This window comes from Gambusia affinis, linkage group LG22 (genome assembly GCF_019740435.1).
Source record: "Gambusia affinis linkage group LG22, SWU_Gaff_1.0, whole genome shotgun sequence".
In the NCBI taxonomy this organism is placed as follows: domain Eukaryota; kingdom Metazoa; phylum Chordata; class Actinopteri; order Cyprinodontiformes; family Poeciliidae; genus Gambusia; species Gambusia affinis.
Window position 1 is genome coordinate 842,215 of NC_057889.1, and position 26,498 is coordinate 868,712.

General features: G+C 41.0%; 2 protein-coding genes across 3 annotated transcripts; both read left to right on the forward strand.

Annotated features, from left to right (window-relative positions):
- Nucleotides 1-1,160: 1,160 nt before the first annotated feature.
- On the forward strand, nt 1,161-11,865 carry LOC122825595 (NACHT, LRR and PYD domains-containing protein 12-like). Of its 2 annotated transcripts, none has more exons than XM_044107056.1 (8): nt 1,161-1,287; nt 6,304-6,598; nt 6,768-8,538; nt 8,631-8,804; nt 9,550-9,720; nt 9,832-10,005; nt 10,094-10,140; nt 10,305-11,865. In XM_044107056.1, the coding sequence occupies exons 2-8, from the start codon at nt 6,484-6,486 to the stop codon at nt 10,856-10,858; spliced, it is 3,006 nt and encodes a 1,001-aa protein (XP_043962991.1). In that variant the 5' UTR covers nt 1,161-1,287; nt 6,304-6,483; the 3' UTR covers nt 10,859-11,865. The 2 variants fall into 2 exon arrangements, with proteins under 2 accessions (XP_043962991.1, XP_043962990.1); XM_044107055.1 differs by lacking the exon at nt 1,161-1,287 and adding an exon at nt 4,089-4,173.
- A 1,754-nt stretch (nt 11,866-13,619) lies between these two features.
- LOC122825597 (photoreceptor outer segment membrane glycoprotein 2-like) lies at nt 13,620-18,526 on the forward strand. The gene is made up of 3 exons (XM_044107058.1): nt 13,620-14,780; nt 17,661-17,907; nt 17,982-18,526. Exons 1-3 carry the CDS (start codon nt 14,200-14,202, stop codon nt 18,234-18,236), a joined length of 1,083 nt encoding a protein of 360 aa, XP_043962993.1. The 5' UTR covers nt 13,620-14,199; the 3' UTR covers nt 18,237-18,526.
- The last annotated feature ends 7,972 nt before the right edge of the window (nt 18,527-26,498 follow it).

Below are 26,498 nucleotides of genomic sequence, written 5' to 3' on the forward strand. Positions count from 1 at the left end.
TGACGTTACAGATCTGTGCGTCTCTCCCAAAAGAACACTCACGCCCCGCCCTCCTGCACCGGAAACGCTCCAGATACATGACGTCATGTGGTGATTGACAAGAGCTGAGAGAGACTGGTACACACACACACACACACACACACACACACACACACACACACACACACACACACACACACACACACTGACATCATCATGTGACATCATCTGAACAATTAAGTAAACAAGGAGCTTCACTTGTTTTCAGACTTACAGTGGATGAAACGAATCAGGACACAAATAAACACATCAACTTAAATTAGATTAGTTGCATAATTTTATTTGTTCCTATTTAATTAAGTATTATCGATTTTTTAAAATTTTATTTAAAATCATGTAGATTTTTTAGATTTAAAAAATGTATTTTATTCCAGATGCTCATATTAAATTAGTTTCAAGAAAATATTTTATGCAGTAAAGAACTTTTTAGCAGTTCTTTATTTTTTATTGGGTTTGTTAAGATTTGAAAAGTAAAAAAAAACAACAGATTTATGAAACGTAAAAAAGTTCTGAAAAAATGTAGAAACATATATTTAAAAAATTAACACACACATACACACACATATGTGTGTGTCTAAATAAAATTGTGCATCTATTTTATTTAGATGCACAACTAAATAAAATAGTCATATAAACATAACTGAAAATAAAAAAAACTCAGGTTTTCTGAGTTACAAAACATAAGAATTAGACAGAAATTTTTAAAAGTGATTAATATAAATTAAATTAATAAAATTTTAATTAATTTGTAACAAATATTGTTGGAAACATAACTAACACAAACTAGGGTTATGCTGTGGGTCTCAGTTTTATGACTTTGCATCTTTTATTTGACCTCATATTCTAACAATATGGACAAAATACACATTTATTTAATGGAAGAAAAAACTAAATTGTTGCATTTGTGACAAAAAAAAGAAGATATTCTGATTAAATTTGAATTTAGTCGTGAATCTGATCATGTTGGTAACTCATATCTATGTATTTAAAATTTAATTTTACTGATTCAACCAATTATACAATATGCTTCGATAGGAAGATTTATTAGAAATATAATGTCATGACATTTTATAGTTTTCCTGTTTAATTTTATTTTAAAATAAATGTGATATTTGTTGTTTTCCACCAGTGGCCACTAGAGGGGGCTGGTAGCTTGGAGAAGCGGCGGCACCGCGCTGAAGAAGCTGCAGGTTGTGACCGTGATTCTGGCCGGTTCTGGTCCGGATCAGGAAGCAGCTCGAGGCTCAGGTGAGTCCTGCAGCCCGACTCCGTTCGTTTTAAAACTGATGATTCCGGATTAGCGGGGAACGATTCCCAATCATCATTCCTGAGGAGCCGGAACCGGTCGAACCGCTGCGCCGGTCTCATTTCTGCAGAACTTCAGACACGTGATGGAGTCACAAACACGCATCACGCGTCTGCGGTTCACCTGAGCCGCAGGTGTCGACTCACCTGCGGCTCAGGTGAACCGAGCAGAGAGGCTGCGTGTCTTAACAGTTAAAAACATGTTTGTTTATGTTTGATGCTTGATGTTGTCACATTTAAATCAATAAAAGTCCTTCTGAACTTTTTCACAGTACAGAACCTCAAGCCGATCAACGGCTTTAAAAATAAAGATCTGAAAAGTGCGGAGTGCATTTGTATTTAGGGCCTGCCTTAGAACGCTGCAGAACCGCCTCTGCCTGACAGGGTTCCTCCATCTCCAGTTCAGCCAGTCTGCATGGAGAACATCAAGTCTTCCCACAGAATCTCAGTTGGTTTATGTCTGGACTTGGACTAGGCCATCCCATAATACATCTGGCTGTACGCTCTGGGTGGTTTTCCTGCTGGAAGCTGAACCTCCAGCCCAGACTCTGGTCTTCTAACAGGTTTTCTTCCAGGATTGTCCTGGATTTGGATCCGTTTCCTGTCCCACAGCAACATGCTTCAGTGTGGGAGTGGATCAGTCACAGAAAGCAACACGAATGTCAGCAGGCGACTCCGACTACTACCTGACAGAAAAGTCCTGCAAGAAATAAATTCATAAGATATAAAAGATTAAATAGTCAAAACTAAAATGAATTTAAGACTTAAAGTAACTCAAGACAGTTGAGGCTAACTGCAGCTAGCTGTTTGCTTCTATCTATCTATCTATCTATCTATCTATCTATCTATCTATCTATCTATCTATCTATCTATCTATCTATCTATCTATCTATCTATCTATCTATCTATCTATCTATCTATCTATCTATCTATCTATCTATCTATCTATCTATCTATCTATCTATGATATGTTTGCCTTTCATCAGTTAAAAAACTGTTTTATGACATTTTCAGAACAAATCCTCGTCCTTCATCATTTATCACCATAAAATGAAATAGAAACAGAACAGCGATGCCATCACTGCTGAAGTCCAGCAGATTTTTCTGGGAGCCGATAAAATCAGTAAATATTCATCAGAACTGTCTGAAAATAAAACAAATGTTTGACCCGATGGGCTGAAGTCCAACAGGTGAGCAGAATCAGTCGGACGCATCAGTCGGGATTAAACCCTCACTGCAAAATAGTTCCTGTTAGTGTTTCTGTTTCCATGGCAACGTGCTTTCATTACTGACATTTAAATACACTGCTGTGATACAACGAGCTTTAAAATCTGAACATTTATTTTTCCATCATTTACCTGGGATGGTTCTGGAAGGTCGTTAACCACGAAGAGCCGATTAAAGTCGAAACCAACAGCAGTAATTTGGGTTATTTAGTCCAAAAGAAAACTTTTATGTCAAAGTAATTTTTTCACTAAGTTATTAATTCATTTATAAATGTCACAGTTTCAAACTAAGTATTTGATTAGAGCGCTAAATACTTAGTGAGCCTCAAACCAAATATTCAGCTTACTAACGTTTAGCAACGTAAATGTTTAGGAATGCTAAATGTTTAGCTTGCTAACTAAATATTTATCCTGAAACTAAATAGTTGGTTATTTGCCCTTTAGTAAATTAGCACCAACTCATAAATCCTCAGCATGGTGAACGCGTCACCATGGCAACGGGAGGGGCGGAGCTTCAGGAAGCCTCAGGATGTTCCTACAAAGTTTGATCAAAGTAAGTCACGTCAGAAACCGGATTCTGCAGGTTTTGTTTTTTAACAGTGAAGTTATTTTACGGAGTTTGTGTTGAGGCTGGAACCACAGCCAGATTTCTGTGGAACTTCTTTCATCCAGTTACAGATAATTTACCGACTGCTAGCAGAAAAACCTGATGATAGATTTTCATTTTCACTCTGGTTCTCGTTCCAACACCACATTCCACTACGATCAGAAACATTTCAAACAGAAACTGTAAGTCCTTTGTTGGATTCAGTTCAAACTGCGGCGACGCAAACCGACATTTTCAACCCCAAAAATCTCATCTGTCCCACTTCCATACAGGGAACTAATAAGTATCATTTAGATTGCTAACTAGATATTTAGTCTAAATATTTAAGTTAAATTTCAGTATTTAGTTTGAAGGGAAATACTTTGTTTGCTAACTAAATATTTACCTTCAAACAAAGGATTAATTGTTTGTGGTTGAAATGTTTCTGATTGTAGTGGAAAACCAGAGACAATGAAAAACTCATCAGGTTTTTCTGCCAGCAGTTGGTAAATTCTCTGTAACAGGTTTGAGCAGCAGGAAGTTCCACAGAAATCTGGCTCTGATTCCAGGCTGTGCAGAAAGAAAGAGGAGGAAGAAGAAGACGTGTTTTAGGCAGCAGAGAGCCTCAGCGGTTCAGATTAATGAATGAAGGAGAAAATCAGTCTCAGAAGATAAAAACATGGAAACATTTCACATAAAATAACAACTGAAATCCCATTAAAGGTTCTTCGGATCCGCTGATCAGGGCAGGAAGTTCCTCCCCCGTTTTCAACAAAATAAAATAACTTTACTGTAAAGAAGATAAAACTCTCACAATCCTGTTTCTGACACGAGTTAGTTTGATCAAACTTTTAAAAAAGATTTTATGAGGTTTCCTGAAGCTCCGCCCCTCCCGTTGCCATGGTGACAAGGTCATCATGCTGAGGAAATAAGTTGGTAGCGACAGACGAACCAACAGCAGAAGCTCTGGGGTTTTGGTGTCAGTGTTTGTTCTGCAGCTCAGCGATGATGAAGAAGGTAAGAGCGTCTCTCCATGAATCCATATTTATCACCTCTGATCTGATTTTAAACTACAACAATGAAAAGATTACAGAAAATATTTGGAAAGATTTGTGGTTTATAAGCAAACAATCAGAGTTCATTGTGGAAAAAAGACATTTGTTGATAAAACTCCAGTTATTTTTTGGGTAAATGATGTTTTCTTTTTTCTAAGGGACTATAAAATCATAACAGATTACATAAACTCAAAGTGGATCTGGGTTATTTAGGGACAATTACAGCACTGACAATATAAGCTTGTTTTTTTTCTAACTTTATTTTTATTGAAATTTTTAGAATGCTTTTAAAAATAAAAATCAAACACTGCAAAAAAAAAAAGAACAGGCCAAACAAAACAAATATAACATACTGAGGGGAGATCAGAAGTGTTGATTAATCACTTCTGATTATGAAATATCCATCACAAGACGTTCATATCCAAAATTAGTCCTGTAACGTTGATGTGATGTTTATCCATTTGCTCTTCTTGTGTCCTCAGTTTGTGTGTTAGAATCTCCATCTCATATAATGAGTTCACAGTCTGTGTCCATTCCTTTCTGGTGGGGGGTCAGATTGGCACCACTTCCTAGTTATTACCTTTTTGGCAGCCGCCAACAGAATCTTAAACAAATATTATTAAGAACAACATTCTCCAAAAGGCCGAGATATAAAACCAGTCTTAGGTATTGTGTAGCCTAATATTATTACAATCTTTTTGTGTATTTTGTTGCAGAACTGTGTCATTCTAGGACAAAATGTATGTGCATGATTTACATTAAAGACAATATAAGCTTTTAACATAAAAAATGATTTCAGAAGGGCATTTTTGTTCAGAGTAAAAGGGAAAGGTACTTTAGCAACAACTCATGTATCTGTGCACATCTCTAACTTTCAGCAATCTCTCTAGATGTTTTCTTTGCTTGGTGCCAATAATTTTGAACAGATTACATTTTTTTCCAAATCATCCTAGATGGTTGTAAAGAAGCTAACTCGATGTATAAAAGGGCCGTTTCTCATTAAATTGCTTGTTATGAGCTAAAAAGCTAAAACTTGATGCTCCATGCAGCAATTATCTGAGGTCTGTTTGCTTTGTATTAGAGAAATGATCCGGTTGGAGCCTTGCTGTGTTTCTGGAACAGTACGAAAATGGTTACGCAGAAAAAAAGCAGTCAAGCAACTTATAATGTCAGTTGGGCATACAAGGATGGAATTCACTTTTGCTTTGATTTAATGACAAATGTACTCATGCATAACTGAAAGTTGTTTTATGGCACCTATCATTGTAACAAAGTGTTACTGAGAAATTAAGATGTATTTTAAGGCTTAAACATTTAAGTTAGAACATTAATCGAAGTTAAAAACAAAATATGCAATAATTGTAAGCAGTTATTAAAGGGTCCGAGCCTGGCATGTTCAGGGTGCATCTGTCCCACAAACAACCTAATGGGTTTGTTGACCAAATGGCCACATTTCTGCTTAAGCAGGCTATTGAGTTGTACAGAAAACCTACAGTAACAAACAGAAATCTAGTAAATTCTTTACAGTAAAGCTTTTTTTGACTACAACTTCACTTTTGGCATGGCGTTTTTGAGGTGACACACCAAAATACTCTTCCTCTAAACATGATGTGTAAAAAACCTTGTCAAAAATATTTAGCTGCAACAAATTTTAACATGCGGTTTTCTTCAGCAGTGGAGTCTTGTGCAGTGAGTGTAAATAGAAGCCATTACATCAAAGTGTATTGGTTATTATTTTCATGGGAAAAGCTGTAGAGTTTCTGAAACTCTCTCCATGGGTTATTCTACAACTTCGTTCTTCTGACTTCTCTGGCAGAACTTTTGGTGAAATTACATGTATTTATTTCTGTATTTATTTCAAACATGATAGCAGTATAAAATGACAGACACCAATCATACTAATGATACTGGTACTAATTTCAAGAACCTAATTTCCTAAAATTAGGTTCTTTAGACAGAATATGGCTCCAACAGTGCTTAATGGAGCATTTAAAAGTTTAGAAATGCAGCTTTAATAAGTGCCATTAGTATGTTGTAAGACTTTTATGTGAGTCTTTGATCAGTTGGACCCCATTTTAACCCTCTTTCACAGGCAAAGAAGAGTGCGGTCCCAACATCTGAGGAGCTGGTTCTGCGAGCTCTCAAAGATCTTGGAGATACTGAGTTGAAAGAGTTTAAATGGTATTTGCAAAAGTCAGAGGTCTTGGGAGAATTCCCAATCATCCCAAAGAGTCGAATAGATAAAGCAGACCGGACTGACACAGTGGATCAGATGATACAGACCTACTGTGAAAGTACTCTGGAGGTGACCAAAAAGGTTTTAAGGAAGCTTGAGCGTAATGACCTTGTTCAGGTTCTGTCCGGCCAAAACGGGGAACCAGTGTCAGGTATGTCGATTAATCACTTCTGATCATGAAATATCCATCACAAGACATTCAGAAATGTAAATACTGGATGTGTTTTAGGACTGACACAGATGCTGAAGTTTATTTTTAGTAGGTTTCTCATTTAACAAAACATTATCTCATTTATTTTGTCTGTCATTGTCTCCTTCAGAGGGCTTTGCTGACTGCCAAAGAAATCTCAAGTCCAGGCTTTTGACAAGGCTGCAAGATTCAGTGGAGAATCCCAAAAAGGGTGGAAAATCAAAAGCTAAAGAGAAAATCTTTATAGAAATGAACTTGACAATAAAAGAAAGCAGAGAATTCAGCACAGAACATGAGATCAGGCAGATTGAATCTGCATCCAGAAATCTAGCCAAACCAGAAAAAACCATCAGATATGATGATATTTTTAAAGGCCACCCTGGAACAGGTAAACAAATCAAAACGGTGATGACAACTGGAATGGCCGGCATTGGGAAAACAGTCCTAACGCAGAAATTTACACAAAACTGGGCTGAAGACAAAGCCAACCAAGACTTCCACTTCATATTCCCACTCAGCTTCAGAGAGCTGAATGCTGTGAAACACAAAAAGTTCAAGTTGCTTGAACTTGTTCAACAGTTCTTTCCTGAAACCAAAGAGGTAGATATCTCCAACTCCAAGGAGTTCCAGGTCATTTTCATCCTTGATGGTCTGGATGAGAGTCGACTTCCACTGGACTTCATTGGTAACAAGAAAGTTACTGACCCCAAAGAGTCGGCGTCAGTGGATGTACTGCTGACAAGCATCATTCAAGGAACTCTGCTTCCCTCTGCAAACATCTGGATTACCACACGTCCAACAGCTGCCAGCCAGATCCCTTCTAAACATGTTGACATGGTGACTGAAGTTACAGGGTTCAGTCATGCTCAGAAACTGCAGTACTTCAGAAAGAAATATAAAGATGACAAACTGGTCAGTAAAATTATGCCTTACATCAACGCATCCCAAAGCCTGAAGGCCTTGTGCCACATGCCAGTTTGCTGTTGGATCACTGCTGTAGTCCTAGAAGACCTGCTGAAGAACAGAGAAGAAGAAGAACTCCCAAAGGCTCTGGCTGAGCTCTACATCAAATTCTTGCTGGTCCAGTTCAGACAGAAGGCCGTAACAGAGGCAGAGACACAGTGGAGTCCGTCTTGCAAGGAAAAGATTCTAACCTTAGGAAAACTGGCTTATGAGCAGTTGCAAAAAGGCAATCTTGTATTCGATCGATCAGACCTCACAGCATCTGGCATCAATATTAAATTGGTGTCAGTTTTCACTGGTATGTTTCCTGAGATCTTCAAGGAAGAAGGCGAGCAGGACCAGGCCAAGGTGTTCTGCTTCACCCATCTGAGTGTTCAGGAGTTCCTCGCTGCTCTGTATGTTCATCTCACATTCATGACCTCACAGGTCAATCTACTCGAAGAAATGCAGTCAAATTGGATTGTTAAGCTAGCAAGACGCAAATCCAATCCCTACCAGAATGCAGTTGACAAAGCCTTGCAAAGTCCAAAAGGAGACCTGGACATGTTTCTACGGTTTCTCCTGGGTCTTTTGCTGCCATCCAGCCAGAGTCTGTTAAAAGGTCTGGTCAAAGAAACTGAAAACAACACCCAGATCATCCAGGAGACAATCAAGTACATCAAGGACAAGCTTGATGTTGAGCTGCCTACAGAACAGAGCATCAATCTGCTTTACTGTCTGAATGAACTTAATGACAATTCTCTTGTGGAGGAGATCCAAAGGTTCATGACTTCAGGACGTCTTACTGTGGATAACTTGTCCTCTGCTCAGTGGTCTGCCTTGGTCTTCATCTTACTGGCAGAAAAAGAAATTGACATGTTTGACCTGAAAACATACCTGCCTTCAGAGGACGCTTTTATGCGATTGCTTCCTGTAGTCAAAACTGCAAAGAGGGTTTGGTATGAGACAAATCTCTATATTTTCTATAATCAACTGTTTAAAACAACATGTAATACTTAAGAACCATATTTCTGTCTTCCTTCCTTTTCAGTCTGAGTGCATGTGACCTGTCACAGAAAGGTATTGAAGTTGTGTCTTCAGTTCTCAGCTCCCAGAACTCCATTCTGAAAGAGCTCGACCTGAGCTACAACAACCTGGGAGATGCAGGAGTAGGGCAACTGGCTGTTGGACTGGAGAGCACAAACTGTTCACTTGAAACTCTCAGGTTAGGATTAAGCTGTCTTCCTGAACTGGTTCTGTCATGAATACAGCATTTTGTTTGACAGCAATATCTCCATGTCAATGTAGCAACAGTTACATTGACATGGGGGTCCAGGGTACTTCTATAAAGCCCCTTCTCCACTGGCGTGGCTTTAACCAGGTCTTTCCCTCTCCGTGGCCAGATTCGTCTCCATTTGCAGATACAGTATGGTTTCTCCCTGTTTATTGGAGTCATTCAGTCGGATCTAGCAGGATATAGCTTGCAAGCAATTTGATTGACAGTAGACTGCAATAGTTTATTGACCTGTGGAATTTGTGATAAGACCATCTGTAGGCGTTACACAGCATGCAGTGTCCAGTGACATAATTATCTTTCTGGACATTTTTGTTTCTGCTGGCTAATACATTAATTTAGCAGTTTGTCTTTGAGGAAAATCTTCCAGATGTACTAGAAGCTGTTTCAGCCTGGATGGTGGGTCTTGTGATTAGCTGGCACTTTGCAGGCACTCCGATGTGTCATTTCTTTCTCTCTTGACTGCTTTTTATAAAACAGACAAGGCAGGAAATCTGGGTTTTGACAATTATCAGGCAATTGAATTGGGACCAAAATGATCTGGTCTTGGACCATTCTTTTTTAAAATTATTTCTTACATTGCCTCTAACGATACCCTGAACTCCAAGTCTCGACTGTTTTTCCTTGGAGGTACTGTTGCTTTCTCGTGATACATGTGACTGGTTCTCATATTCAGGCTGAGCGGCTGCAAGTTGACATGGAAAGGCTGTGACACTCTGGCTTCAATCATCAGCTCCCAATGCAGCCTGAGAGAGTTGGATGTGGGCAACAATGACCTGATGAATTCAGGATTGCAGAGTTTGTGTGGGGGTCTGGAGAATCCTCAATGCAAACTGGAGACTCTCAGGTCAGCCTCAGCACCCTGATTTATGGCCATTTCACTTTTACACTTGAATATATTTAAAATGAACACAGAGCATGTTATGAATGAAGCTTTGTTGTTTTTTTGTGTTTTTAGGATCTCTGGCTGCCAGATTACAGAGGATGGCTGCCATTATCTGGTCGCTGCCCTGAACGTAAATCCGTCACATTTGAGAGAGCTGGACCTGAGCTACAACAATCCTGGACCCACAGGAATTAGTCTGCTGTCCGGCGGCGTGAAGCATAAAATGTGCAGACTAGAAACTCTCAAGTATGAAACTGAGAAAAACTCTGTTTGACATTATTTTAAAGTCTTTGTGTTTTGAATGAAACTGGTCTCACTGTGTTCATTCCTGCAGAGTGGAAAACTGTGGAGAACAGAGGATGAAGTCGGGTTTGAAGAAGTGTAAGCTAACAGCACTCATGAATTTGGCCTGTTTAGTTGAAAGAAACTCTTCTCTCTGCTGCCTTGAGGGCCTTTCATGAATCATAAAACAAATATTGTACATGGTTTACATGAACTGAAAAAGCAATAATGATGATGAATCATGTTTGCTGCTTGTTTTTTAGATGGTTGTCTGATTGAATTTGACCCAAACACGGCTCACAGGAACCTGCAGCTGTCGGATGATAACAGGAAGGTGACTGTGGTGAGGGAAGAGCAGCCATACCCTGACCACCCAGACCGCTTTGACCACTGCTGCTGGCAGCTGCTCTGCAGAAACCCGCTGGCTGGCCGCAGCTACTGGGAGGTGAAGAGAGAGGGACCTGTGGTCGTAGCCGTGAGCTACAAACGAATCGGCAGGAAAGGACCCACGGCCGACTGCAGGCTGGGTTGGAACGACCAGTGCTGGAGTCTCGTCTGCACTGAAAGGCAATACTCGTTCTGGCACAACAAGAAGGAAACGGTTTACACAATGCCGTACGCGTCGCTCATGTCCTGCAGAATAGGAGTTTTTGTAGACGTCCCTGCTGGCATCATGTCTTTCTACGCCGTGGCCTCTGATGAATTCTACCATCTCCACACTTTCCAGACCAGCTTCACCGCGCCGGTGTACCCGGCCTTTGGGTTTGGGTTCGGGTACTGGTCCTACAACTCCTCTGTGTCTGTGTTAGAGGTGTAGGCGCTCAGCCAGCTGACGGATGTGAGATGTTTGCTGCCAGAGCCGAAGATCTTTTTATTTTCTTTGATTTACCAAAACAAACAATTCTGGTGTTTTGTGGAGTTTTCTTACTAATGAGGTTAAATTTGTTCAGTGAGAATGAGGGTTTGGTGTTTGGTTAGAATAAAATGTTCTCTTTATTTAATCGTTTTTTAAACATTGTTTAAAGTTAATATTTGTTAATTGGCTCTCAAATAACTTTCAAAACCTTTTCAGTTTATCTCAGTAATAAAAACAAAGCTTAGAAGGAAAAACTGTGATGTTGGTGTTTTTGGTGGTTTCATGCTGGGTTTGTTTATTTCAGGGAACCTGATGAATTTTGAGCTTTCAAATCTTATATCTGAATTTGTGTGATTTATTTGTTTATCCAGGTTTTTATGCACTACTGATTGTATGGATTTATTATGTTCTTGAATCAAAAATGACTGGAAGGGTTTTGACGTGTTGGAGTTCAATCATTTCTGTCTCTGTGCTCCACCAGGTCCGTTAACCGGTTTCAGGACCCGACCAGAACCCCTCAGTGTAAATTACCTTGAGAAATTATGAGATCTGATTATAAAACAGGTTTTAATGCTGAAAAAATGATCAAATGTTACAAGGCCTACATGTCATCCAAATGGATCAGATACAGAGTCCAGACCGAACACTGAGGTACCTTATGGACGGAACCAGGTTGTAGCGAGTTTAACTTTTTATTCTCTGTCATCTGTTCCCTCCCTACAGGTAGTCTGATCAGTTTCAGACTGCCAGCAGTCAACTGTAAACATGGTTATGTAAGCTGCAGTTTGTGTATGTAAGCAGCTAAAAGATAGAATCCATAAAAGTCATTTGATTCTGTAAATCTTGTTGGTTTAAAGGGAATAAAACTAAAAGGGGTGATGGTGAAATGTTGTCTGTATGTTTTCATTTTGTTACAGTTTATCCGAGTTTCAGCTGAATAACACTGTAAATATGCACAAAGCACCAGTAAATAATGATAATCTTAAATATTTCAGCTGACCGTCAGACATAAATTTAAAACATATGAAGATATAAACTGACACCAGCACAAGATTTACTACCTGTGAATTGTAGATACAACAGTCTACACAGAAATCCAAACAGACGCTCTGCACTCATGCTAACTAGCCTAGCATGCCACTGAACATTGTTGCTCATATTTTTCAAAGGAACTTGTTTGTTAAAAGGTACAGGCACAAGTTAAATATATGAAAATCTCCAAATATTTCACTGCAATTGAACTGAAAATGCTGGTGAAATGCAGGCTAACACTAGTCTGCAGCTAAGCTAGCTAAGCTAACAATAGCTAAGTTCATAATCACACACTTTAGTCTTCCAACATCTCTTGAAGAAATACTGACTTACAAATTAACACCTTCATTTGTCTTTCTTCTCTTTCTTTCTTTTTTGAAAACCTGATTTCATTATTACTCTCTGCTGTTAAACAGTCATTTTTACCGTCAGAAACAAGTAAAAACAAAGAAATATTTAATTTTACTACTGAGATGAGCTGCATAAAATGGGTATGATTTTGTACTTCTGACTCTGCCAGGTGTGAAGTCCAGCATCACTGATGCACTTTATGACTGACGGCAAGATGACTGGATTCACTTAATTCAGCTTCCTGCTAACAATCGAACTGATGGTGGGAGATTTTGCAGCTTACACAAGCCTGATTAGCAGTAAGGAGATTACAAGTGCAGCATGGGAAGTTAACCTGGCCTTCCAGAAATGCAGCGTTTGCTTCATGGCTCAAACTGCGGCAGATCGAACTCTTCCAGGGGATAACGGGCGTCTGGTGTGAACGCAGAGCCATTAAAAACTGCTCCTCATGTGGGAAGAGCCCCAATTCAGGTCAGGTTTAAACCTTTCTGATCCCTTCATTCAGTTCAGTTCCTGTTTTTATGATGACAGACTGGAAATGTTGGAGGCTATTGACTGCAGACTGCTGCATTATATTGAATATTCACTGTTTGTGTCTGTTATTTTGTAAATTAAATGTCTCTAAGCTGTTATTATCCATTCTCTGATTAGGACAGAAACCCGTCATCAGAGTGTATGTTCGTTGTAATGAAGATGTTTCAGAAGTAAAACTTTGACCTTGTTCTTTGTCTGCAGTTCCAATGTGCTTGCTGTGTCTTTGGAGTTGTGGAGAACCTAAAATACTTCATTAAGCTCCTTATGACACCCTGCTGGCTGCTCCAGCTGCTCCTCCGTCGTGGAGCATTCACTCAGACAAAGGCTACACCGACTCTGGACCTCTGACACTGTTGGACCCTTGTGGACCAGAAGCCCAGGTTGTGTGGTGATCAGTTAATCTCACAGCAGTTTTGCAGGTTGAAGTCACATTCGTGAGCGGCTGTGTTGAAAAGTCGAGTGTTTCCGTCCAAATCCAAGAGAAAGCAAGTTGCTCTCTATCCTGGAAAGGATTTCTGTTTAATTTGAATGTAGATGAAACATAAAAATCTGTATTTTCTGGTGCCTTCACCTTCGCAAAGCACTGTTGACCTACATTACAGAAATATTGTTTGTAATATACGAAACGTTTTCAGCCTTTAAAGTGTTTGGAGCTGAAAGTTTTATTCTGTTGGAGGAGAAATTTGGAGAAAATCTAAGCAGATAATTAACAGATAATTAATGGTGGGTACGCTTCCATTAATTTACTAATTGCAAAGCTAATTTTAAAACTTTAGCATTTTTGCTAACTTTGAAAACATTTAGCACACTTAGCTTCCCCTAATTTAAATCCCAACATGCTAAGTTACTTGGGTGTTTTGTAAACGTTCAGTTGAATAAATATTGACATCACTGTTTACGTTTATCAGCTGTGAATAATAAGGTAGTTAGCCAATTAAATTCATGCTCTTATTTTGAAGTGCATTAAGACTATTTACATAGCGGTTCCATTTCCTCCTTTTTACCAATAACTTGATTTCAAACAAGAAATAATAAACAGACTGTTGAGAGCAAGATGTAAACATAAACATAATATCTAACGACATTATTGAACATGTAAATTTATAATGTCAAAATTAAACTGGTGCTCCAGAGTTGCACTCTTTCAACGGCAGATATAATTTAAATTGAAGTTAGCGCTTTAGCATTAGCAAAACTTTTTAGCTAGCGGTGCCAAAAGATATTTCGATATTTTGTTCAAGAAGCAGCTGTCATGTTTGAGGTCCTGGGGATGTTCATGATCAAACACCAAGTGGTTGTTTTGGTTCTGCAGCCTTGAGGCGCTCCTGGAGTTGACCATGTTGGGTTCCTCCTGGACGTAAGTCCCTCTGAAGCAGAGGGCCGACATGGCAGTTGGAAAGATTACCTTCACCAAGACTGAAAGAGAGAAGCTAGCTGAAGTCCTCTGGCTGCTCAACTGGATCTCTGTGGTGACCGGAGCCATTCTGTTTGGACTGGGCTTGTTTCTCAAAATAGAGATACAGAAATGGCAGGAAGTGATGTCAGAGCAGGGGATTCTCTATGTGCCACACATGCTCATCACCACAGGACTAGCAGCCTGCGGCATCAACTACCTCGGCAGTAAGATCTGCCTGGACTGCGCTGACACCAACAAGTTCCTACGCTGGAAGCTGGTGATGATGCCCTACATAGTTTGCACCTTCTTCTTCACTGCCTGCGTCCTGGTGGGGGCGCTCATGTGCTACAGTATTCGGAGTCAGCTGGAGGAGGCCCTGTACCTGGGCCTAAGGAACACAATGCGTTTTTACAAGGACACGGACACACCCGGCCGCTGCTACCTGAAGAAAACTCTGGATCTGTTGCAGATCCAGTTCCAGTGCTGTGGGAACACCGACTACCGAGACTGGTTCCAGATTCAGTGGATCAGCAGTCGTTACCTTGACATGACCAACAGCGCTGTGGTGGAGTAAGTTTAATCAGAGCTACGCAAAAACTTCTAAAGTTCTTAAATTTTCCATTTTAACTCAGGTGTGTCGGAGTATCCTTCAAGTTCTAATTCTCTCCCTGGTTCAACACAAATCAGTCGCCAAAAGGCCTCTGCTGAACATTGATATGCAGAGAAGACGGTAACTACCAGGGTGGTGAACCAGAGAGAACTAAAACATGGAGGATTCCAGCCTTTAAGACTTCAGGCTTCCCTCATGAGGGCGTCATAAAGATCTATGAAGAACTCTTATTGCAGAGTACGTAGTGGTGCTAACTCTTGCTTAAAGAGTTACAACTCATTGTCCTTCATTGTTCTGACATCTCCAAGATGTCTAAAAGCCCCAAAAACCTCTTGTCCAACTTGACAGACGTGGTCTATTGTTTTCTGATCATCACCTGTGATGATGGAGATATGAATCACTCCAGAAAGAGAAAGGATGGGGAGCTCCGTCTGACATGGGGTTCTTGGATTGGAGACTGTTGTAGTTCTGGCACGTGGTCACCATGCGTCTGAAGACCTCTGGACGTTTTCTAGGAAAGTCCCACCAGAAATAAACTTCTGGGATCACTGGGTTGTTCCTGGCATTTTCAAAGCACTCACAATTCCTTCTGTCTAAGTCGATTGACAAGCTGTGACTTTTAGTGATGCTTGGAGTGGTTCAGCTCCTTCAAAGGCTCTCTCACCCAAAGTGTCAAAATCAGCTCTCATTGACACAGTTGGGTGACAAAAATTGGCCAAGGAATCCAGGCCTGGGTTGAACTATTTTGCACAGAACTTTATGTCAAGTGTTGTGTGATTGGACAGAGGTTAGTGGATCAGTATCCTGATTCCCAAGTGATGGTAAGAGAGAGTAGGATACGGATATGAGAGACGAGGTCTTGTTTGCAAAGCAAATCGTTCAAGGTGAAGAAAGAGTAAAAACACAACGTGATTCTCTTGATTTGCCCTTTCGACTATGGTCATCAGATAAGAGTGATGACTGAAAACAAGATCATAAACACACCAAGGGTCCGCTGAATTCAAGTCTTGAGGTAGAACAAAGACGGAGGAACGTCTAAGTTGAGCTTTGAACATCTGAATATGATAACACGTATGAAGAGCAGGTGGTGGGCATGTCCCAGAGGTGGGAGACCCAGAACCATTTGCAGGGACTATAAAGGCGTTTTGGGAATTCCTGGAAGTTCCTCAGAATGACAAGGAGAGTTTTTCTGAAGCCAGAGATGTCTGGGTTTTGCTCCTATACCTGCTACTCCATGTGACCAAATGATGAATAAGACAATGGATGGATGGAGGTACAACAATGCTGTCCTTCATTGGACAGCAGTAAATTACCAGCAAACGCTGTTAGTATTTACCCAAGAGTCACTGGCATGTTATGCCTACAGATGTTAGACATAACAGTCATGTTATTTTTTCCTCTCCTGTTGCCTTCAGCAATGATTTATGAAATTTTCTTTCCATAACACTAAATGCGAGAACTCTCATACCAACAAAGCTTTTGTGAATTGGTGCTTAAAAATGAATCGGTTTAAGTGAGTCTGAGTCGATTCTACGTTTCAGGATTTTCCGTGATAGACCTGCATTTCTCCACAGGAGAGTTTTGTCCGTGACGGAGATGTTCGCTGAACTGTTGTGGAAATTTGTCTGCAGAGAAAGTTTTAGCGAGGATGTTTTAAAGACGGAGAAGAGCCGATTCTCAGATTGAGGTCACCGGTCCACTGCAGATAAGCCTGGAAGATACTGAGATCAAAGGATTAATCAGGATGGTTCATCTCAGGTTTAGATCACTCAAAATAACCCGTCTGTACTGCAGTCAAATGATCAGGTACCGGCCTTATGCAAACACTCTGTGTGAGGTCCTGATCTCACCTCTGAGACCTTGTCCAGGCTTTTGAAGGTCTCAGTAATTCTTCTTGACGGTTGACAGTTTTTGGTCATTTTCAGTCAGCCATTTTAAAACTGTTGGTTCTTTCAGATTGTTTGGTTGCTTTTAAGGCAATGACTTTTTCAATCCAAAGGATCAGCCAGTTTGTGGCTCCTATATCATTCGGAGATGGTTTTGAAATGAACTCTTTTTATGGTAGATCTTAGTTTTCTGTCCATCAGTCAAATTGTTTTTAGAAACAAACTGGATTCAATACAGTGGAAGCTCCGTATTTGTGGAGTGTAGGGATCGCAACCATCGGTGGAAAGCTAAAAACTTGAGATCTCTAGAAACGCTTCTAATTCGTTGACTTCCTACACAGTTCTAGTCTGAGATTTCTCTCTTTGAGCTCAATCAGCAAACAGAAGATGGAGTTGTGAACGATTATTGTCTATGCTGGGTTGTAGTTTAGCAATGGCAGCAGAGAAAGTGAACGAAATCATTCAGTCCGTGTTGATCAATGTTGATCAATTAAAGTCAGAGCAAGAGGAAAACTTCAGAGCTTTTTAGATGTCGCTCAGTTTGGCGTTTCTCTCTTCGCAGTGGGGGGACAGTTGTTCATGTGGATGCAATTTCTTCATGGCGTAGATCACTGATGTCACAGCCAAACATCAGCGGTTGGGTAAAATCAGATCGAATCGTTTCAAACTTCAGCAGAGTCAACGCCTCCAACAAGCAATCGTTTCTCAATAGTCGGAGGTCCAGTAAAGCTCAGAGCAATGCGCTGGTTTCTGTCAGCTGTCAACTCCTTAGTTATCTGAGGTTCCCCTGGTCCTGATTTTAAATGGTTTCCTTTAGTTAGAAACAACAGATAAACAGTGACGATGTGTATTCCTCAACCCCAGAGGGCATATTCAGAATATGACAGACAAAACGACGGCAGTGGAGTGAAGCCACTGTGAACCGGAGGAGAAATGATTCTGTGTTTTCTGTAGCCGTGTGCGCAGTAACGTGGAGGGGAAGTACCTGATGGACAGCGTTCCCTTCAGCTGCTGCAGCACCCTGTCGTCCCGACCCTGCATCCAGCACAACCTGAGCAACCCCGGAGCGCACGCGCACTACGACGAGCGGAGCCAGCAGCTGAACCTGTGGAGGCGAGGCTGCCAACAGGCCCTGCTGGACCACTACACCGGCATCATGCAGTCCATCGGACTCACCGTGCTGCTCATCTGGCTCTTCGAGGTAACCTGCGCTGCTCTCTACACCGAACAGCAGAGACTTTTTCACTCTAAAGCGTAACTGCTTTTCTCTGCTAGCTGCTGGTTCTGACTGGAGTTCGGTACCTGCAGACGGCCATGGAGAACGTCATCCGGCTCGGGGATCCGGAGTCGGAGTCAGAGGGCTGGATCCTGGAGAACAGCCTGGCGGAAACAGCCTGCTACAACTTCAGCATCATCAAGAGCCTGGGGAAGTGCTACCAGGTGGACGACGACCCGAACATCAACGTCCCGACGGCGGCGGCCGACCAGGAGGTTCCGTCCGCCCAGGTCCAGGTCAACGTGACCTCATGACCTCCTGACACGCTCTGATCTGGAGAACTGCATCGACACGTTCTGCCTTCAGAAAAAAACTGCAGCAAAACAAATATTTTTTATAAAGATTTTAGGTTTTTGTACTCTTCTAAAAATCAACAACAAAGACTCGAAAATGTTCCGACACTAAATGCAGACGGTGCTAAAGCAGAAACAAACATCCAGGGCTGGAATCCAGTCTACTCCTTCCTGCTGGGACTCCGTGTTCTCCAGAAACGGAACTGGAGATTTTAAACCAGTGAGTGTAAAAAAAGCGCCTCCGGGTTGGAGGGACCGATAGTAAAGTTACACAGCAGTAATTTGGTTTATTTAGGAAAACAGAGTTCAGTTTTCACCATATTATTCATTACTTTAATATTTCACAGTTTCAAACTAAATATTTAGTTGTTAGCTCAATATTTAGCATGCTAACTAAATATTTAGCTAGCTCAAGGCTACATAGTTAGTTAACCAACTAATAGTTGGTTACTTAGCTTGTACATAAATATTTAGCTGGTTAACTAAAATTTAGCTTGATGACTCAATATTTATCTAGATCAAAGATAAACAACTAAATATTTACCTTTCAATGGGTAAATATGTAATTAGCAAGTTAAATACTTAGCTTGCTAATTACATATTTAGTCTAAAAAGTTAATTTTATATTAATAAAATGGTGAAAATATGAGTTTGAAATATGAACTCCATTTTTGTCTCTAATGCTAAATAAGCTAAATTGCTGCTATAACATAAACTTACAAACAGAAGCCAAACATTTCAGTTTGACATCATCGATAAAAACGGGTTCTTACATTTGCTACCAGAGGGGGCGCTGTGTGCTTGTTGGTTGGTCTCCAGTTACCACAAAGCAACAAACTTCAGAAAAATCTTTTCATAACATTTGGTGAGACTATCACGTCCTTCAGAACCAAGAGTCAAAATAAGATCCTCAAAAGAATCCTTTTTATTTACCACTAAATTAATGTTTATATGTATAATTTATCTACATTGAGAGCAAATGATACCCAAGGTCAACTTCCTGTTTTGTGAACAGACCTGGGCAATAAAATGGATTTTCTGAAGAATTACAGGAAGGAGTTTAGATTGAAATCTTGATGCCTTCCTCTTGCTGCTGCTTTTTTCCCTCCGTGAAGCTTTCTGAACTTTTCTCTGTTTTAAATTGTTTCTGTTAGCTGGAGCTGCTACAACGTCACGTTTTAAATCACTTCCCATTAGTTCAGTCCAAACAGAAACAGGAGTCGCTGCAGGTCATTCAGATAAATCTGCTCCATTCCTCAATAAAGATCACATCTTTCCTTGTGTTTCTTCATTAATTATGTTACAAATGTTTTAAATTTATCTGATGGCATCTATTTCACATCAGGTGTTTTGTTCTACCTGTGGTTTAAAGAAAATAACTTTGATTCCAACATCAAAACAAGAAAAACTGACATAAAACAATGCTAACGGTGTCATTCTGCTGTGGAAACTCAATGAAATTATTTTTTATTGTTTATGATTTTTCCCGAAGTTTCACAGAAGAAGAAAAAAATCATTTGAAGCCTGATAACAGATGATAATTATCATCACAACTCAGACACATGAAGGCTGCAGCAGAAACCGACTGAAATGATCCGAAGCTTCAGAAAAAGGCCGTCTAGCGCCCCACTGTGGAGGAAGAGGAAACTGCATCGCCTGGCAGACAAAAACGATTTTAAAAAGGAGAAAACCGTTTCAGTGCGTTAAATTAATGACAACTCTTTCACTTTAACTATAGTATTATTACTTTTGGTGGTAGCAATATTAGGATGCGTGGAGAATTGGTTGGTGGAGATGAGAAAAAATACAAAAACAAAAGCATTGAGTCCAATAAATTTTTAAATGATAAATGTAACTTTTTTTGCTGTTTTTACAAAAAATAATCAGTTTTTCAATCATCCTTATACAAGTTAAAATAACTAATTGAAATGTTTTCTTCCTCAGTTTTCTGATTAGCTGCCAGTCAAATTCTTCAAACTGTTTTGTTGAACGTAGAAAACATGAAACGATTTGGAGCCAAAAACCTACAAGCTGGTGACATTTAAATACATTTTAAATAAGTTTAATGTGTCAACAATATACAATATAACATAATTTATAATCCAAATGTGGTGGAGAAATTTATTACCAGGTAATAAAACATAAAATTCAGATTAATAAAGTCATACTATGAAATCTGATCATTAAATTTTCCACCACAGAACTCCTGGCCGACTAAAATCAGAAGCTTTGTGGCCAAATTTATGCTTAACTAACATGACAATTATTAAATAGTGAATAAGAGTGGAAAAAACAAGTTTCTGTTTCATTTCATGTTCTGTAGCGTTTTCTGGGTTTGAAACGGAAAAGCAAATACTATCAGGGCCGAAAGGAAAAGTTGGCAGGGTTGCTAGGTAACGGCCTGGGCTTTGCTGGGGTTGCTAGGTAACGGCCTGGGCTTTGCTGGGGTTGCTAGGTAACGGCCTGGGCTTTGCTGGGGTTGCTAGGTAACGGCCTGGGCTTTGCTGGGGTTGCTAGGTAACGGCCTGGGCTTTGCTGGGGTTGCTAGGTAACGGCCTGGGCTTTGCTGGGGTTGCTAGGTAACGGCCTGGGCTTGGCGTTACATTCTGGAGGTTTTGGAAAAACATTTATTATTAACAAACGGCTGGATGTTTTGGTTTTAGAAACACAAATGAGAAAACAAAAATATAAAAAATGGGATTTTTGCATAATAATTCCCTGGAGAAGCTCGACCCCAGCAGATCAGACCCAAAGGCGGCAGAGTAGCTGAAAATTATGCTCAAGTAGCGATGCTTCAACTTATTTTCACACAAGGGAAAAAATATCCATCCGAGAAATTACGCCAGTAAAAAAAGTATTTGGTAAAAAGTCTACACAGCTGATCAAATGTTCAATTTTAAAATGACACAATCAGGCAGACCAAAATATAAAGAAACTTTTTGTATCTCCAGGACTAAAATGACAATAATTCATATAAAGAACAAGAAACAACAAAATCAGGTAAAATATTTTTTTCCAAATCCGTTTCATTCAATAAAAATGTATAAAACTTTAACAGAAACTGCAGGTTTGAGTGTCTGGTGGGTTTTTGGTTAAAACAATTTGGTTTTTTATTTAGTGGGAAGAAATTCCAGAGATTTTACTCAAGTAAAAGTAAAACATACTGCATATTAAAAAATACTCCTAAAAGTATTTTTGTTTTCAAACAAATTACTCAAGTAAATGTAACTGAGTAAATGTAACTGAGTAAATGTAACTGAGTAAATGTAACTAGTCACCAGCTGCAGTAACGTTAAATTATGACTTTTCTTTACGTAACATTAAACCTTGCTGGTTTTCTGTTGTCTATGTTCGGATGCTTTATGTGTAATTTCTTTGGGCTCCATCAGCAGCTGCAGGCGGTTTGTTGGTTGTTTTAACCTGGAAGAACTCAAACTGTCCGCCAGAGGGCGCCAGAGATCAGCCAGTTCTGAGCAGGACGGGAGAAAAGTTGCTCTCACATTTTCACACAGTCAGATTATTTGTAGATCAGTGTCGCTGCAGGACATGTTCAGCCAATCACAACCCTCTCTCAGGGAGACGGTTGTCATGGAGACGGCCACGTGGCTCCCGATGCCCCAGATTATTCAGCTGCTCTCCCCTCTCCTCCTTTGTTCCTGTCAGTCTTCCTTCATTGCTCGTTTTGTTCCTCATGTCAGGATTTTCTCCTTCTTGTCTCTCTGACGTTTCAAACTTCATTTTCCTCTTCATCCTCGATTCTTTGACCTTCAGGAATTCCTGAACACATCCCTCACTCCGTTCTTCTCCTCCTTTTCTTCTCTCTCTCTCCTGATGGATGGATGTGCCTCCTGTTATGTAATCCTCAGCCAATCAGATTCCTTCAGTGTGTGACATCACAGACTGGAGGCCGGGGCAGGACATCCATCAATAACGTTTTTTGCTGATCTGTGCGTGTTTGAGCTGGTTGGTTGCCACGGTGACAGGGATTAAACGACCTCAGGTTTCTCCCTAATCGACCACGTCGCCTCCTCGTCGTGTCCCATAATGCACCTGTGACAAGGTGTTGCGTAACAGCAGCAGAGAGCGAGGCTTAGCCAATCGGAGCGGACAAAGTCACGCAAGGACAGATTCCCTCATGCAGACAAGAGCTGTGAGAACCATTAGCTCCACCAGTGGGACCAGTCCGATCAATCGCAGCGTCGATGAGCATCACCAGCTCTGGTCCAGAGGTCATGACCTCATACCTAGAAACAGGAAATGTCTCCTCTCACTTCTGCAAAGCGAAGGAAACAGATCGAGCTCCGAAGGTCAAAACGCCTGGAAGAGAAAAGCTCAGCACCAGTTCCCCTAAAAAACTCAGAAAAAGTTCTGGACTTCCTGTTTCAGACGGTTTGGACTTCCTGCAGAAAGCCCTGGTTCTGGAAACACTGGAGAAGCTCCAGTTCAAACTGGTTGCTCATCTGGAGCTCCTTGTGTTTTCAAAACCTCAAAATAAAGTAATTGATCGTTTCATAGTGGTTCGTATCGACAAGATGGCCGCCTGACGGCGATGTGAGGCCATCGGAGGACAGGAAGACTAACTGAACTGCAAACCAGTTCCATCTTTATGTTTCAGTGTAAATTCAGTCATTTTTGTGTAGAATAGTTTTAAATCTGTAATATTTGGCCTAAAACGGTGCTGCCCCCTATCAGTTGAACGGCGGTACTACAGTTGAATTTCCCTATTGGCTCATCAGTTCTCCATCACCCAGCCACATCCAGTCACTTAACTGAAAAATGTCACTAGATTGATTCAATTTTGAACAAAACTTGCTTGATTTGTTTCTAGTCACTTTTTTGAAAATATTTCACAAGAAATGTCAGCAGATTTTTTGCCAGTCGTCACCTTTACTTTCTCCTGTCATCCCACACTTGGCCACGCCCCTCCGTGTATCTTGGCTCCGCCCACTTTGTTGGAAGGAAATGTCAAAAATTGCCTGGACTCATCGGACCAGGCAAAGTTTTCACGTCTGTTATTTTTGTTTTCATGAACCTGTGTGAACTGCAGCCTCAGTTTCCTGTTCCAGCAGGCAGCGGGATAACGACAGCTGGGTGTGTGTGTGTGTGTGTGTGTGTGTGTGTATTGAAAATCAATCGTTAGTTCCCAAACCGTACTGGTATCAATATGTTTGGCTGCATGGAAACCAGTCTGAACCACCAAACTCTAAGGTCAGAGGTCAGGGTGTGAGAGCGGCTATTTTTACTCGTCGATGACCTCATCTCCACTGGCTGGTTGTCATGGAGACGAGACTCATAAGTGTGGCCCGAGCGCAGCAGGAGGCGTAGCTGAAGGACGGAGTGTGAAGAGCAAAGACCAGGGAGTTCTGATCGGCTGATCAGTAATCTGCTGCTCCAGTGTGTGTGTTTGTGTGTGTGTGTGTGCGTGCGTGTGTGTGTGTGTGCGTGCGTGTGTGTGTGTGTGTGTATTATCCCGTTAGCGGGGTTAATGACGACAGCCGCTGCAGCCTCGTGAACCTGAGGAAGTGTTCCTCCTCGGTGACAACAGACCTGAGTTTGATGCTGCTGTCGATTCGCCCCAAAGGTTTCAGAATCTCTAATTATTTATGTTTTATTAACTGGAAAATTACAGTTAAATCTCAAGAAATATTTTATTTGACAGAATTACATTTTATTTCCTTCTTTTCCGCTCATTGTACTGATCCCAGTTTGGCAACTTCACTTACTGTGATCACAGCAAAGTGATATATATTTTAGTTATATTAACCTAAAGGAGCATAAATAGTTTAAATAAATTTATTTATTGTTCCGGCTTCTGCTGGATCCGACCCACTTCCACAGAAGTTGCTGAAAAAAAGAGCAGAACTTCTGGTTTGTTGTCTGGTTCACGGCTAAGCTACGTTAGCACGCGGTTTGAAGCCGTAACAGGAAAATGGGCCACAGGTCTTCGGCCCGGGAGACTTTCCATAAATATCAGGTTCTGCTGAGGGTTCGGTCCAAAACAAAGCAACAATATGCTTCTACCTGAAGCAGGTCTCATTGACCTGCAGGTTTTATTTGGCATTATTATTTTTATTAACAATGATAGTATTAATGTGAAGGGACTGAACTCACTTCCTGTTCTGAATGAATCGTTATTAACAAAACAAAGTTAGTAAAATGATCAAATGTGGATCAGCTCTGATTAAACTACATAATGACTTATGATTTTAAAACATCAGATGTCTGGTTGTGCCATTTTGCGCCATCTTGCTGAGATTATCTGCGTTGTGTTGATCCGCTGTAATAACTGTGATGTAACTGCAGATTCAACATCCTTGGTTTGAAATGAAACGTTTCCTCCTGGTGAACAGCTCAGTGATCAGGAGTCTTGGTTGTTTCCCTCCTTCCTTCCACCTTGTTGCTGAACAAAGCGGTCATGGTCGCTGACCACCGGTTGCCTGGTAACCAGGCTCTGAGGGTCGACGCTCAGATGGACGAGGCGACAGCGAACGCTGCATCTGCTGACAGCTGCTGTTCAAAAGCTGCCAGCAGGCTTTGTTCACACGCATAAAAACTTTACTCAGCATGCAGGACCACGACTGGAGCGGCTGAATGAGGCCATGATGTCATCAGAACCCAGGAAACGCCTCCATGTTCACAGCGTTCCTTCTGGCACGTCCTCAGCGATATTAACCCAGGAGGAATCGGTGGAGTTTGGGCCCAAATCCGACCCAAAAGAACTTCAACTAGTAGTTCGCACACCGCAGAAAAACTCATGACACATCAACGTTTTGGTGGAAATTAAACCTTCCTGATGGAAACTGAAGCCACTTCCTGTTTGGCAGCAAAGAAGTGAAAAACACTTCCTCCAGTGTTTTGAAGAAGTTGTTTCTAATCATTATCTGTTACATGATTTAGAAGATGTCATCCTACTGAGATGTTTTTGTTTGACAGAGATCCTTCCTGTGCAGTTTGGATTCAATCAGATTATGAAACTTTGATTTAAAACCAACAGAATCTAAAACGCGACAGAATATCAACCTATGAGTTCAAGTTACTGTAGAAGGAATTAGGCCACCAAACATCTGAATAAAAATCCTTTGGTGCATAGTCACAGTCTGAGGATTGGCCACGCCCCTTTAGCGTGCACAAAAAAATTCTGAATTTTGATAACTTTACATCCCTGATGTCTTATCAGCAAAAGCACCAATTTTCAAGCTGATCAATCAAAAACAAGCGGCCAAAATGTGACTAAAATTTTAGGCTTAATCCAAAATGGCTGACTTCCTGTTTTTGTAGCGCGTCAGTGCAGGAGATTTTTCTGCAGTTCTTGAAAAGTTCTACACATTTACCAGATTTCCTACCTATATAATAAATTAAATGTTTTTTAAAAGATATTTCTGATTTTGAAAAATCTTTAACCTTAAAGTCAATAATCCATTTAGATTAACTGAAGAATAATAGAAACAAATACTGAATGTTATCAATAATTATTAAATTCAGATTTAACTGGTTTCTGTGGTTTTTCCTTTAATGCATTGGCTGAGAAAATAAGCCGGACTGGCCCTTTAAGGCTCCCTGCCATGTTCTCTTCAGTGTTGTGTTCACTGTCTCACCTGTTTGTTGACATCTAAGCCAATGAGAGCAGGTGGAGGCTGACGGAGGCTGTGATTGGCTGCTGCCGGCGGAAGGGTGAGCTCACGGCGGCAGCGCGGTCAGGTGACCACGGCATGAAAAGAGCATCTCTCTGAGCTCCATCATGAATAAATGACATCAGAGGTGGGGGGGGAGGGGGGGGTCTGCAGCCGTCTGCATGCTGATGGAGCGTGGGGGAGGGGCAGGGAGGATGGAGACAGGTGGGGGAGGGGCAGGGATCTGGTTTATATTCAGCTCTCAGCGCCGGCGGCTGCTGCTGGATGGAAACAGGAAGACAGCGACGGATTTCCTGAACGTGCATTTGGAGAGATTAGACAGACACTTTCCTTAAAGCTGATCTGCCTCCATCTGTTCTGAGAAACCTCCTGGCCCCCCGCTGTGACCGGGCGTCATGGCGACCACGCTGTGACCAGGCGTCATGGCGACCACGCTGTGACCGGGCGTCATGGCGACCACGCTGTGACCGGGCGTCATGGCGACCACGCCCGTCCACCTGCCAAAGGTCAAGTCAGAAAATCTACATTATCGATTTGTTGACCCTGGATGGAGAGAAACTGAAGAAATGCGTCTAAAACTCATCAGTCAGAG